The sequence below is a fragment of the Plectropomus leopardus genome, chromosome 23 (assembly GCF_008729295.1).
Source record: "Plectropomus leopardus isolate mb chromosome 23, YSFRI_Pleo_2.0, whole genome shotgun sequence".
NCBI classification, from domain to species: Eukaryota; Metazoa; Chordata; class Actinopteri; order Perciformes; family Serranidae; genus Plectropomus; species Plectropomus leopardus.
Window position 1 is genome coordinate 15,169,090 of NC_056485.1, and position 12,140 is coordinate 15,181,229.

Sequence of the window (12,140 nt, forward strand, 5' to 3'; positions counted from 1 at the left end):
GAGTAGGAAGGTCAACCAAACAGAATCAGTTTCACTGTTTAACTCACTCACACATTAGAACAAATCTTACAGCTTGTATGACTGTGTTCGAAGTCAAACAATTACAGGCCATCACTGATCAAAGGACATAAAAACAGAGCAGACAAGTGATCTAGATCGTGGGAGACAGAGATATTTTTTTAATCAAGGTTATTAATCTTGTTCATGTTGCTGTTTTGGGACCTAACTTTGGCCCGGGAAACTCCCAGAGCAACTGACACAGAAAAGACACAATCAAGTCACAATCGACCTGCCATCCTGACGCTTGTCAGGTTCTCCTGAGAGAAATCTGTGCCAAAAAAGGGGCTTTACAAAACAAGCTGAAGATTTCAAAGGAACCACTAGTCATACAATTCAGTGGAAAATGAGCAGGGATTCTCAGAAATATTAATACTGAAACTTTCAACTTCCCTGTCAGAGGATACCTTGTTAAGAGGAAGTTAGAGAAAGCAGCTAAGCAGACCATATTTGGTCTAAGAGTACAGTAAACTGTTACACAAAAGGCTGAAACAGCATTCTTTCATGAACTGTTTTTAAAAAAGTCCAACATGAAATGAAACCTTGTGTATGTGCATTAAACTTTAGGCCATGTGATGGAAAATGTTTTGTGTCAGATAGTAGCTCATGCTGTGGTCTGAGATCGTCGTGAGTGAAAATCAATGTATTTTTTTATAACTGTTTGTTACAAAAATCCACATACAACAGTTCATAAGATATCTAAGAAACCAGTGCTCCACAAATGACGATATGTATGTGTAAAGTCACGAAAGGTTGTTTTGTGACCCATCCACCATCTCAACATGTAGCTCCTTAATATTTGTTTACATTGGTTATAAAACAGTTACTGGCTCAAGATTACATGGGTTACTTTTCGTAGGTATACACACAAACAATGCATGAAAATAGCATGCAACATTTTTAATACAACAGTTTGTATGATATCTTACAAATTAGAGTCCCATTAATAACTTTATGTACTTAAGCTACTTTATATATATATAGATAGATAGATAGATAGATATAGATATAGATATATTTACAAAATGACACAGACATCATGACACAAAGGAAATCCATATTTACTTTGTCAAAAATAATAAATATATTAAAAAATAATAAAATACTGCACAATAACTAATACTAACTCACTGAATATCAACTATCTATCTGGAGCATCTGATCAAACCCTCCAAGGTGCTACACTTTACACAGAGGCATGTGACAATGTCAAAAGTGCACAGGTCATCATTAATCCAACCGTATATAAGCAGCCAGAGGAGTCTTATCGCACAGTGGTGAGGAGATCTTGAATAATCTGCTGCTGCTGGTTGTGTGTCTGTTCTGCAGTCTGATTCAAACAGCTGAAACAGAAAATACTGCTATTCCAACATGTGTGATGAACTGACGGAGTTGAATGCCCTGACAGAAAAACTGGAAGCTCTGGAAACCAGGCTTAAGGATAGTGAAAACCAGATTGTGGAGCTGAGGAACAAAGGTAGAGTGCGACCCAAAGATTGCTTTACAGGGTTTAATGAAACATTTATTGAGCCATGAGTGAAATGTGATGCAATGTGGAAATACAAAATAATGTGACGAGAATATTTTTTGCTTTTCACAGAAAGAACAAAGGTGATATTCAGTGCTGAGGCTGGGGCAAGAGGAGCAATTGGACCTTTTAACACAGAGACAACTCTTGTCTACAAAAGGGTGATTACAAATATCGGAAATGCCTACAGTGAATTCACAGGTGAGGGCATCAAGGACCTGCAATCACTTACTTGTTCAATTCTCATTATAACATGAATAAATCACATCAGTAATCCTTGTCTGTTATCCAACACTGCAACATTTTAAGATTGTAGAATCCAACCTGTTCTCATTCGCAGGTTGTCAAGTACTGATGCTTTGTAATGCTCCTATGCGTCTGAAAGTGACACACAGGGTGACATTTTAGTGTATAGAACATCGTGCATTGTCTTAAAATAAGTATGTTTGTTGCATTAAGTGGGTGACGTCAGTGTGGGATGACGACTGATGAACTGTGGTCTCCTTGGGGGAAGTTGTGTTTGACCCATCCACCTCGTCTCCCTCCCATCTTACGTGGACTTTCTCTCACTCATTACACTGTTTTCAGTTTGTTCGTGTGCGTATTAAAAGTAAAGCGCTTCAGTTTTTACATAACCCATGTAATCAGTAAGGCGGTGATCACGTTTGCTCAGTAGTATGAAGACTGAAAGTTGGTGTAAGGAGAGAGGTTGGGTCAAACAAACACAGGACTTTCCCCCAGAAGACTAGTGTTTGTTTCTCGTATGAAACCAAGTGAACTTTAGGTTGTTATCACCATGTTTCTTTTTCAAAATCTAATCTAATCTATCCTATGTAACAAGTACATTAAGTGACAACACCATTGGTGGGGCTTTAATTCATCAGATATAAAACAAACCATGGTATGAGGATATGCTGTGCTACTATATCAGTTGCTCTCAGTGCCATGTACTGCAGTGGAATGGTTTACACTGGAAAAAGATGAAAGGCCAGTGCATCTCATAAAAAAGTTAAAGGATGCCTTTGGTGTTGACATCACACACTGAGGGACGTGATAAAGCCGTTTTTAACAACGTGGAAATGAGAACAGAATGTGGTGCAATCCTGGATCAATGTGAACCAGCAATTCTCAATTTACCTCCTCACATGCGTCATGCTGATTACTTAGGTGGTCGTGATTTTAATCATCCAGTTAATCAAATTCACAGAACTTTGTTTTCAATCTTAACCCTAAAATTTCAGTTTAATATGATGCTGTTAAACGGCGTGGACTTAGATGAGGTCATCTATGCCCTGTAGCTTGAAAAAACACTTTTGATGTTATTTAGTTATTCAAACAAAAAAAAGAAGAAAAAAACCTATTAAAGGTGTGCAACACCCTCTTGTCGTCCCACAGGTATATTCACTGCACCTGTTGCCGGTGTCTATTACTTCACTATCTTCCATCATGCTGGAGGAGGCCCTGGGACAGAGCTGTTCCTCTACAAAAACAGCCAGCACATCGTCACGACACAGGATCATCCCTCAGTCCATGAAACGGCTCATAACGGAGGAAATGCAGTGTTCCTGCAGCTGTACCAAGGGGACCAAGTGTATGTGCGCATGGGTGCAAACTCACATATTTATGGATCCAACTACCACACAACCTTCAGTGGTTTTTTGGTCAGCCGAATGTGAGAACAGCTGACTCAGCGGTTATTTACCACTTTGTTGGGATAAAGAATCAATACTTATACATTTACGTGATGTTTTATTGTGTAATGACTAACTGACTGTTATTGGATGCGTAACTGTTCAGTCATTGTGTTAGTTTGTTGCAATTTGAACAAATATGCTGACATTTGAAAAGATGACCTGATACAGCAAACATGGGCATGGAACAAGCAGTTATTAATAAATTTAGTTGAGAAATGTGTTCATAAGCATTTAATGTGTGTCTTTTGTGTAACTCTAAAATAAATTAATGAATTAATAAAATACATAACTTTTATTATTATTATTATTATTATTATTATTGTTGTTGTTGTTGTTGTTGTTGTTGTTGTTGTTGTTGTTAAATATGGATCAAATCAGTAATCTCTGCATTGTTAGAAAATAAGTTACACATGTTGTGATACAAGCTTCTTCAAATCACAGAGTGAGAATGAAATATTGTTTCATAATTTCAAATTCAAACTCAACCAACTTCAGCTTAATTTCTTGTTGATGCAAAACTCCCTGAAACATGTGAATCTTTAAAGAGTAACTGAAATCAGTGAAAAGTTGAACATCTGTGTTTACTTTTCTCCAGGTTATCAGAGGTTAACTGACTGTCAGCACACAGAAGTAAATAGTATTTTCTCATTGCACAATAAGCCTCGTTTAAAATGGGAAGTTGAAAATGAACAGATTAAACCATGTGAGGGCAACCAAAAGGACCCAAAAGACAGAGTTTAGAGAGAGAAACAGACATTGAGTCTACTTGGGAGGATGCATTTCACCATTTTATTGTTTGTGTCATTGTTCTGCGGCTGGATTTTGGCCCAGGATGAAGGCGATCCGCCTGGAACGGAGATATTTAATGAAACACAGTCATGCTTTCCTGATATGTGTAATCTCCTGAAAGATTTTGGTGGCTTGAGAGAAAAACTCAAAACTGTGGAAGCCAGACTGAAGGAAAGTGAAAACCAGCTTTGTGAACTGAAGAGCAAAGGTAAAGTGATTTTTTTTTTCTCCAATTGAAGACTTTGGTGTTGAATCTCTCGGTGATGAGATAAACGAAATGCAATTTTGGAAATAAGTTCAGAAAAATAATGTTATTAAGATGATTATGTTTTGCTTTGCACAGAGAGGACCATGGTGGTGTTCAGTGCAGCAGCAGGAGGAGGAAATAAAGCCATTGGACCCTTCAGCACAGACAAAACCTTAATCTACAGAAAAGTGATAACAAATATTGGCAACGCCTACAATCAAGTCACTGGTATGTATTCACACCTTGATCTGTATCTCTTTCCTATAAAAAAAATTACTATGAAATATAAACCAAATCAATTCAGACTCTTAAATAAAGTTGAATGTTTTTGGTTTGTGACCTGCTGACATTCACTACAGCCTCAACTGTTAATTGTGTTTGATACTTAGCAAATGTTAACATGCTAACATATTAAACCATCATGGTTAATAAAGTGCTGCAGGGATAAACTTTTTCTGCTTCTGTTTCCCTCATCAAAATGCATTTTTCCATTGGATTTTGGATCATAGTCACATTAATATTTATGATACTTGTACATCTTCTTCAGTAACATATCTCCACATGTAAACACCACTTTTATTATTTCTGAAGCAGAGATACAATCACCAGAAATAAAAAACTAATGTTAGGCAATAAACAAACAAACACAAGGTCATATGATTTTAATGTTTCCATATTTAGGCCATATTTGGCATGATCATGTTTGTAGTCTAATTTAGCCATTTGTTAGCAGCCTCCGTTTTTAAAACACTGAAAGTTTTGACATTAACAAGTGGGATACTTACAGGATTGTTTAACGTCATAGAAATGTGAAAGTTTGTAAGCTTCTGTAAACCACAGACTTTATTTCAGGCATCTAACCAAAAACACATTGACTTTAACAGGTTTTAGGACTTGTTTCTTGGACACTCTATATAGTGAATAATATACCTGCCAAAAAACATGCTCGCATGATTATTGTAAGCAATGACAGGTTGTAGGCTCTTGTTTTGACATAAAATTATCCAAAATTCTTTATTAGGAATTTTTCATTTTTTACATGTATGTATTGCTATAATGAAAAGAGGTCCAGGACGTGCAGTATATGTAGGCTTGGATTTACTGTAATTTCTACAGCAGGTTGCAATAAAGCAAACAAGCACTTTAAATGTCATCCAGCCAGTTTTAAAAAAATCAAGAAAAATTTTACAAAGCTGCTAACTGTCGGAATAAAATGTTTCCACAGGTATCTTTGCTGCACCTGTAAAGGGCATTTACTACTTCACCTTCCATCATCACGCTGGAGGAACAAACATAGTCAGTCTATCGCTCATGAAGAACAACGAGGTTGTTGTGATGAACTATGACCATCGCACAACAGCAGACGGGGCTGATAACGGAGGCAACGCAGTGTTCCTGCAGCTGCAGCAAGGGGACCATGTGTATGTGCGCTTGGATGCAAACTCACACGTTTGGGGAAATGATGTCATCACCACCTTCAGTGGTTTTTTGGTCAATGAGGTTTGAGAGACTGTGAATAAAGATATGATTCATTTATCATTATTTGTGGAGTATGTTTTATTACAGAAGGTGTAGGACATGAGACTTTCTTTTTTTTTTACCTCAAACAGGAACTAAAGGCACTAAAGACTGTAAAAATTAATTTATCAGTAAATGCATTATTATTTCCTTATTGTTCTTCCACAGAGCTTACCAGTAAGATAAGACAGCCACATATCAAATGGTATGTTAAAAATTAACAGGTCATCTTTGAAAAACATAAAAGCAGAAGGTAGGATCACAGCAATCACAATTTAGGCGACTGAGCGATCTGAAATTAACGGAAAAGATGAAAATCACCATTTTATTGTATGTGTCTCTGCTCTGCGGCCTTATTTGGGCCCAGGATGATGAGAAACTGACTGAAACAGAACAAACTGGTGAAAGGCAGTCATGCTATCCTGACACATGTGATCTGCTGCGAGAATTTCTTGCAATGAGAGATAATCTTGAAGCTGTGGAAACCAGGCTGAAGAACAGTGAGACCAGGCTGAAGGACAGCGAGACCAGGCTGAGGAACAGTGAGAACCAGATTCTGGAACTGAGGAACAAAGGTGGAGTGATTTTATTGAAGAATTATTTTGTGTTTTATGACGGCATACACATATCTGAGTTGAAACAAAAGTTCTACAAACTTAACAACAAAAGATGATGGTAGCATTATAGAAGCTGTCTTCTCATGGTTTCATTAACATGATCATTGGAAGTCTTAGAAGGACTCTGGGAATACTTGTGTAATGAATATGCTTGTCTTTTTTTCACAGAAAGAACCAAGGTGATATTTAGTGCAGCAGTAGGGGAAGGATCTAAAGACATTGGTCCCTTCAACAGAGACATAACTCTAATCTACAGAGATGTAAAGACAAACATTGGTAATGCCTACAGTCCATCCACAGGTAATACTCACAATCATCTGCATGCTATTAAGTAACACCTGCTGCAAAATCATCAAGAAAAACAGACATACTGCTTTGCTGTCTAGTAATCTGGATGTCTAAGCGTACATTGAAACATTACATTTTTGGGGAAAAACTGATATTTGGTTTATTTTGTTGGAAGACCATAAAACAAAGAACTGAAGACTACTTATTATTTGTGATTTGACTTGAGAAAACATTAAAAATATGACCGACACCCTGCTGTCTCCACAGGTATTTTTGTCGCCCCTGTTGCAGGTGTTTATTACTTCACCATCTTTTATCATGCTGGAGGATATCATCAATCAAAGCTGCAGCTCTACAAAAACAATCAACATATGGTCACGACCCATGATCATGCATCACAACATGATGGAGCTGATAATGGAGGAAATGCAGTGTTCATGCAGCTGCAGCCAGGAGACCAGGTGTATGTGCGCATGGTTGCAAAATCACATGTTTGGGGATCTGACTACCATACCACCTTCAGTGGTTTTCTAGTCACTCAGATGTGAAAACTAATACACTGAATATGTGTTCATTCCTGTTTGAAGGTGGATGCGAAAATCTGAGATCACAACATGAATACAGCATTATTTTTAATCCTAATTAAAATGAAATTAGGCTGCTTTAGTCATTTAGATCTGCAAAATCGACAGGTTGTTTGGAAAATCAACGAAAAGAAGATACTGCAGACCTCAGCACATTGGTTGTAGGTGTTTGCACTGCTCAAGTCTTTGCTTGGATTGTGTCAATTGAACAATAATGTTTTTTTATGATTGTCATTTTTTTATGTTTTTATGCTACAATCATTTTTCCATGAGGATAATAAAGTTGAAATACAATCTTGATCCTTTCTGGTGTTTGTTGTCTATCATTTTTGCTCTGGATGAATTTGGGTTGCTACAGAGCACTAAATGAACCTTTAGAAACAGATGTGGATCATCAAGCAACTTTTTTTACATTTATCTTTGCTAAACAGAGTTTAGAAAATGCTTGCTTTTTTGTTACAGTATTAAATGATGTTATCATCTGCAAACATCTGAACTTCACACTTTGAGCAGCACTGAGCTTACAAATACTATAATAAAGTCACGTGTCAAACAAAATGTTAAAAATTAACTGCTCATCATTCACAACATAAAAGCAACCTGAGGGATCACAGTCAGTTTAGGCAACTGTGAGGTGTTTAATCAACTTCCAAAATGGATTTCACCATTTTGTCGTTTGTCTTGCTGTTCTGTGGTCTGAGTACGGCCCAGGACGATAGTAAAAATACTGAAACAGAAAAAACAGGATCATGTCATCCTGACATGTGTGATGTCCTGAGAGAGTTTGGAGTTATGACAGAAAAACTCAGAGCTATGGAGAGCAGGATGAAGGACAGTGAAACCAGGCTGCAGAACAGCGAAACCATGCTGAAGGATTGCCAAACCAGGCTGATGGACAGTGAAATCAGGCTGAGGGACAACGAAAACCAGATTCTGGAACTTAGAGACAAAGGTAAAATGAAATTTTAAAAATTTCATCGAAGAATTCTTTAAGCATTTTTTTGTATTGCGAAAAACAAACGATTACATAAACTGAAACAAAACAACTCAGGCAAACTAAATGACAAAGATGATAGAGCACGGGTCTTTACATGCAGGTCAAACCTACATTGGTGCTGGTCAGTATTGCATTTTTCATGAAAGGACTATGGACAAACCCATGTGATCATGTGATTTTTATGCAGAAAGAACCAAGGTGATATTCAGTGCCGCAACAGGAGGAGGAGATAGAATAATTGGACCCTTCAACACAAACATTACTCTTATCTACAGAACTGTGATAACAAACATCGGTAATGCCTACAGTCCATACACAGGTAATACTCACAATTACCCACACTCTACCTGTCTTCTTATCTAGATGTCTAAGAACACACTGAAACCATAAAATTACGTTTTGAGTTGATCTTAGTTAAAAGCTGTAATAAAAAAAAAACTTTTACCACCGTGTTGTTTCCACAGGCATCTTCACTGCACCTGTTGCAGGTGTTTATTACTTTACCATCTTCTATCATGCTAATGGACATCAACCAGGAATGCTGTTTCTATTCAAGAACAATCACCCGATGGTCATGACAGATGATCACCGCTGTGATTATGACACAGCTGATAACGGAGGAAACGCAGCGTTCCTGCAGCTGCAGCCAGGAGACCAGGTGTATGTGCTCATGCGCGCACATACACATGTTTATGGGTCCGACTACCACACGACTTTCAGTGGTTCTTTAGTCACTCAAATGTGAGAATGGGTGTAAATCTCTACATGTCTTTTCATTCCTGCTTATGGATAAAAGAACAAATAAATAAATCTAATAAATCACAACATGATGAACAAATAAATCTTTTATATTTCACATCTAATGAAACAGAAGGCTGTTGCTCATGAATTAAAAAGTGTTAAAGTTAAATTAGTCTTCATTAATCTCTGTTGCATTTAGTTCTTTTTGCTTCAAAATTGTAAGTTTGTTCAGAAAATAAACAAAAAGAAGATACTGCAGCCCCTGACACATTGTTTGGTTGTAGGATTTTACACATTGCTAGTTTTTACTTCACTTATGTCTCTGTTTGGGTGGACTATGTCAATATGCTTTAAGTTTTAATGTTACAATTGATTTTTACTGGAAAGATAATAAAGTTGACTTATGATCATGATCTTGTTTGAAGACACTGAAAATAAATAATGTGCTAGAGGAGGACGACCTTATAGCATACAAAGACTGAACAGTGGTGATATAAATACATCTTAAACAGTGAAAATATTGAGGAAAAGGATGGAAATAAGACTTTATTGTTCATTGACATAGTCTGTTGTGCTATATAAATAGAACATAAAAAAGGGTTGATAAAGTCGGGAGCACATTCATTTATGCTTTAATTGCTAAATTATAATGACTTTTCTCCATTTTAACACTACTACCTGCACTTTTCTAAAGAAGAACGTGACTTCAACAATACCTGCAATAAATTAATACATTTCTGGTGTCAGCTATCAAGGTACTAATACCTGCAGTTCCAGGGCAATGTAGATTATCAGTTTAAAAAACAAGCCATAAAACTGGGCAACGGTTCACAGATTTTTGCTCTTGTTTCCTTGAAGCTCAAGTTTTCTAAAATGCTGTCAAAGAATATTGAAATAAGTCCACTAAAATTGTTATACAGCACTGCAGCTTCAAAGTTACCCTTTTACAATTTTTGTTCTGCCAGGGTTTTCATTTTGATTATCAAGAAAAAACCTTTCGAATGATTTTGGTGATATTGTAGGAAACAATCTTTTCATATGTGCTTTTTTACAATTACTTGATTTCTTTCATATCTTGTCCTTTTATTTATTATCCTTTTTAGCAAAGCACATTGAATTGCCAGGTTGTTTATAGGTGTGACGCTGCACAAATGCAAATGTTTAATCTTTGAACCTAACTATTTCCTCATTGCATCAATGCTCATTGCATTGATGTTAAAAATTAACACGTCATTTCTGAACAAAATAAAAGCAGCAAGTTGGATCACATCAGTCAGAGATTTTTGATCAACTTTGAAGATGAATTTTGCCATTTCACTGTTTGTTTTGCTGTTCAGCGGCTTGATTTTGGCTCAGGATGATGGTAACACCACTGAATTGCAAACACAGCCATGTGGTAATGTTGACATGTGTGAAATCCTGAAAGAGTTTGGTGCCATGACAGAAAAGCTTAGAAATGTAGAGACCAGGCTGCAGAACAGCGAAACTGCGCTGAAGGATTGCCAAACTAGGCTGACTGACAGTGAGACCAAGCTTAAAAACACAGAGTCCAGGCTTACAGACACCGAGGCCAGGCTTACAGACACCGAGACCAAGCTGAAGGACAGCCAAAACCGGATTCTAAAACTTGAGGAAAAAGGTAAAGTGATTTTTTCTGATGATGCATTTTGTGTTTTGAGGAATACACAGTTAGTTGTGTTGAAACAAAATTAGCATGGTAGAACTTGTCTTCAGTTTCATTCACATTCTTAGACGTCTTTTCAATACTTATGTTTTTGTTTTGCTGTTGCTGTTGAAAAAAGTTTTTAGTCGCTTGATAGAACTTGTAATTGTGCAACGACTATTGTTTTTCACAGTAAGAACCAGAGTGATGTTCAGTGCTGTAACAGGAGGAGGAAATAAAGCAATTGGACCATTCAACACAGACACGACTCTAATCTACAGAGTAGTAAAAACAAACATTGGTAATGCCTACAGTCCATCTACAGGTAATACTCACAATAACCTACAGTCTACCTGTCTACTAATCTAGATGTCTATGAACACACTGAAACTATAAAATTATGTTTTGAGTTGATCTGCATTAAAAGTTGTACAAAAAAACACACAATCTGCTTTCCTGTCTAGCAATCTGGATGTCTAAGAACACATTAAAAAACCACATTTTTATGGGAATAACAGTAATTTTTGGTTTATTTTATTTCAAGGCAATAAAAAAAAAAAAAACACTGTAAACTACTGATGATAATTGTCATTTGTGATTAGAGAAAAAACAGAAAAAATATGACTGACACACTGCTGTCTTTGCAGGTATTTTTAATGCCCCTTTTGCAGGTTTTTACTACTTCACCATCTTTTATCATGCTGGAGGACATGAACCATTAGTGCTGCTGCTCTACAAGAACCACGAAATAGTGGTGATGACAAGTGATCACTCAGTAAGTTATGACAGTGCAGATAATGGAGGAAACGCAGTGTTCCTGCAGCTGCAGAAAGGAGACCAGGTGTATGTGCGCTTGGCTAAAAACTCCCATGTTTGGGGATCTGACTACCATACCACCTTCAGTGGATTCTTGGTCTCTCAAATGTGAGAATCGATGTATCTCTTTTGTTGTTCCTTCCTGCTTGAAAATCAAACGTAAAAAAATGATTATATGAAAACAGTACTTTTATAGTTTAGATTTGATAAAACAAAAGGCAGCTGCTTATGAAATAAAGAAAATGAGATGAGGCTTCTTTTATCATTGCTTGTTAGTATTAACACGTTTTTTTTTTTTCATTGCTCATGTCTCTGTTTGGACTGTCAATTTCATAATCATGTTTTTATAAATGTTTTTATGCCACAGTTATTTTTTCCATTCAGATAATAAAGCTGAATTATGATCTTGTTTGGAGTTTGTTGTCTGTTTCTTTTGGCTTTGGATGAATTGAAGTTGCTACAGTATACTAAATGAAGGTCCGCTTATCATTGCAGCATCACATCTTTGAATTTTCAAAAAACTGCGTCCTTCTACATAGAAGTCAATCCATAAGCTACCAGAAGCAACCAAGAAAGGTGGGGGAGAAAACAGGACGGCAGT

General features: G+C 36.7%; 5 protein-coding genes across 5 annotated transcripts; all 5 read left to right on the plus strand.

The window, feature by feature from the left end:
* The first annotated feature begins 1,332 nt into the window (after window positions 1-1,332).
* On the plus strand, window positions 1,333-3,569 carry LOC121962139 (complement C1q-like protein 3). Its single transcript, XM_042512333.1, has 3 exons — window positions 1,333-1,534; window positions 1,658-1,786; window positions 2,981-3,569. Exons 1-3 carry the CDS (start codon window positions 1,429-1,431, stop codon window positions 3,259-3,261), a joined length of 516 nt encoding a protein of 171 aa, XP_042368267.1. The 5' UTR covers window positions 1,333-1,428; the 3' UTR covers window positions 3,262-3,569.
* A 393-nt stretch (window positions 3,570-3,962) lies between these two features.
* LOC121962138 (cerebellin-1-like) lies at window positions 3,963-5,857 on the plus strand. Its single transcript, XM_042512332.1, has 3 exons — window positions 3,963-4,276; window positions 4,412-4,543; window positions 5,541-5,857. Exons 1-3 carry the CDS (start codon window positions 4,054-4,056, stop codon window positions 5,819-5,821), a joined length of 636 nt encoding a protein of 211 aa, XP_042368266.1. The 5' UTR covers window positions 3,963-4,053; the 3' UTR covers window positions 5,822-5,857.
* A 433-nt stretch (window positions 5,858-6,290) lies between these two features.
* Window positions 6,291-7,286, plus strand: LOC121962439 (complement C1q-like protein 3). Its single transcript, XM_042512695.1, has 3 exons — window positions 6,291-6,408; window positions 6,619-6,750; window positions 7,006-7,286. The coding sequence occupies exons 1-3, from the start codon at window positions 6,291-6,293 to the stop codon at window positions 7,284-7,286; spliced, it is 531 nt and encodes a 176-aa protein (XP_042368629.1).
* A 655-nt stretch (window positions 7,287-7,941) lies between these two features.
* LOC121962282 (cerebellin-2-like) lies at window positions 7,942-9,434 on the plus strand. Its single transcript, XM_042512514.1, has 3 exons — window positions 7,942-8,274; window positions 8,507-8,638; window positions 8,784-9,434. Exons 1-3 carry the CDS (start codon window positions 7,977-7,979, stop codon window positions 9,062-9,064), a joined length of 711 nt encoding a protein of 236 aa, XP_042368448.1. The 5' UTR covers window positions 7,942-7,976; the 3' UTR covers window positions 9,065-9,434.
* Window positions 9,435-10,359: 925 nt separating this feature from the next.
* On the plus strand, window positions 10,360-11,891 carry LOC121962281 (caprin-2-like). The gene is made up of 3 exons (XM_042512513.1): window positions 10,360-10,699; window positions 10,917-11,048; window positions 11,371-11,891. The coding sequence occupies exons 1-3, from the start codon at window positions 10,360-10,362 to the stop codon at window positions 11,649-11,651; spliced, it is 753 nt and encodes a 250-aa protein (XP_042368447.1). The 3' UTR covers window positions 11,652-11,891.
* The last annotated feature ends 249 nt before the right edge of the window (window positions 11,892-12,140 follow it).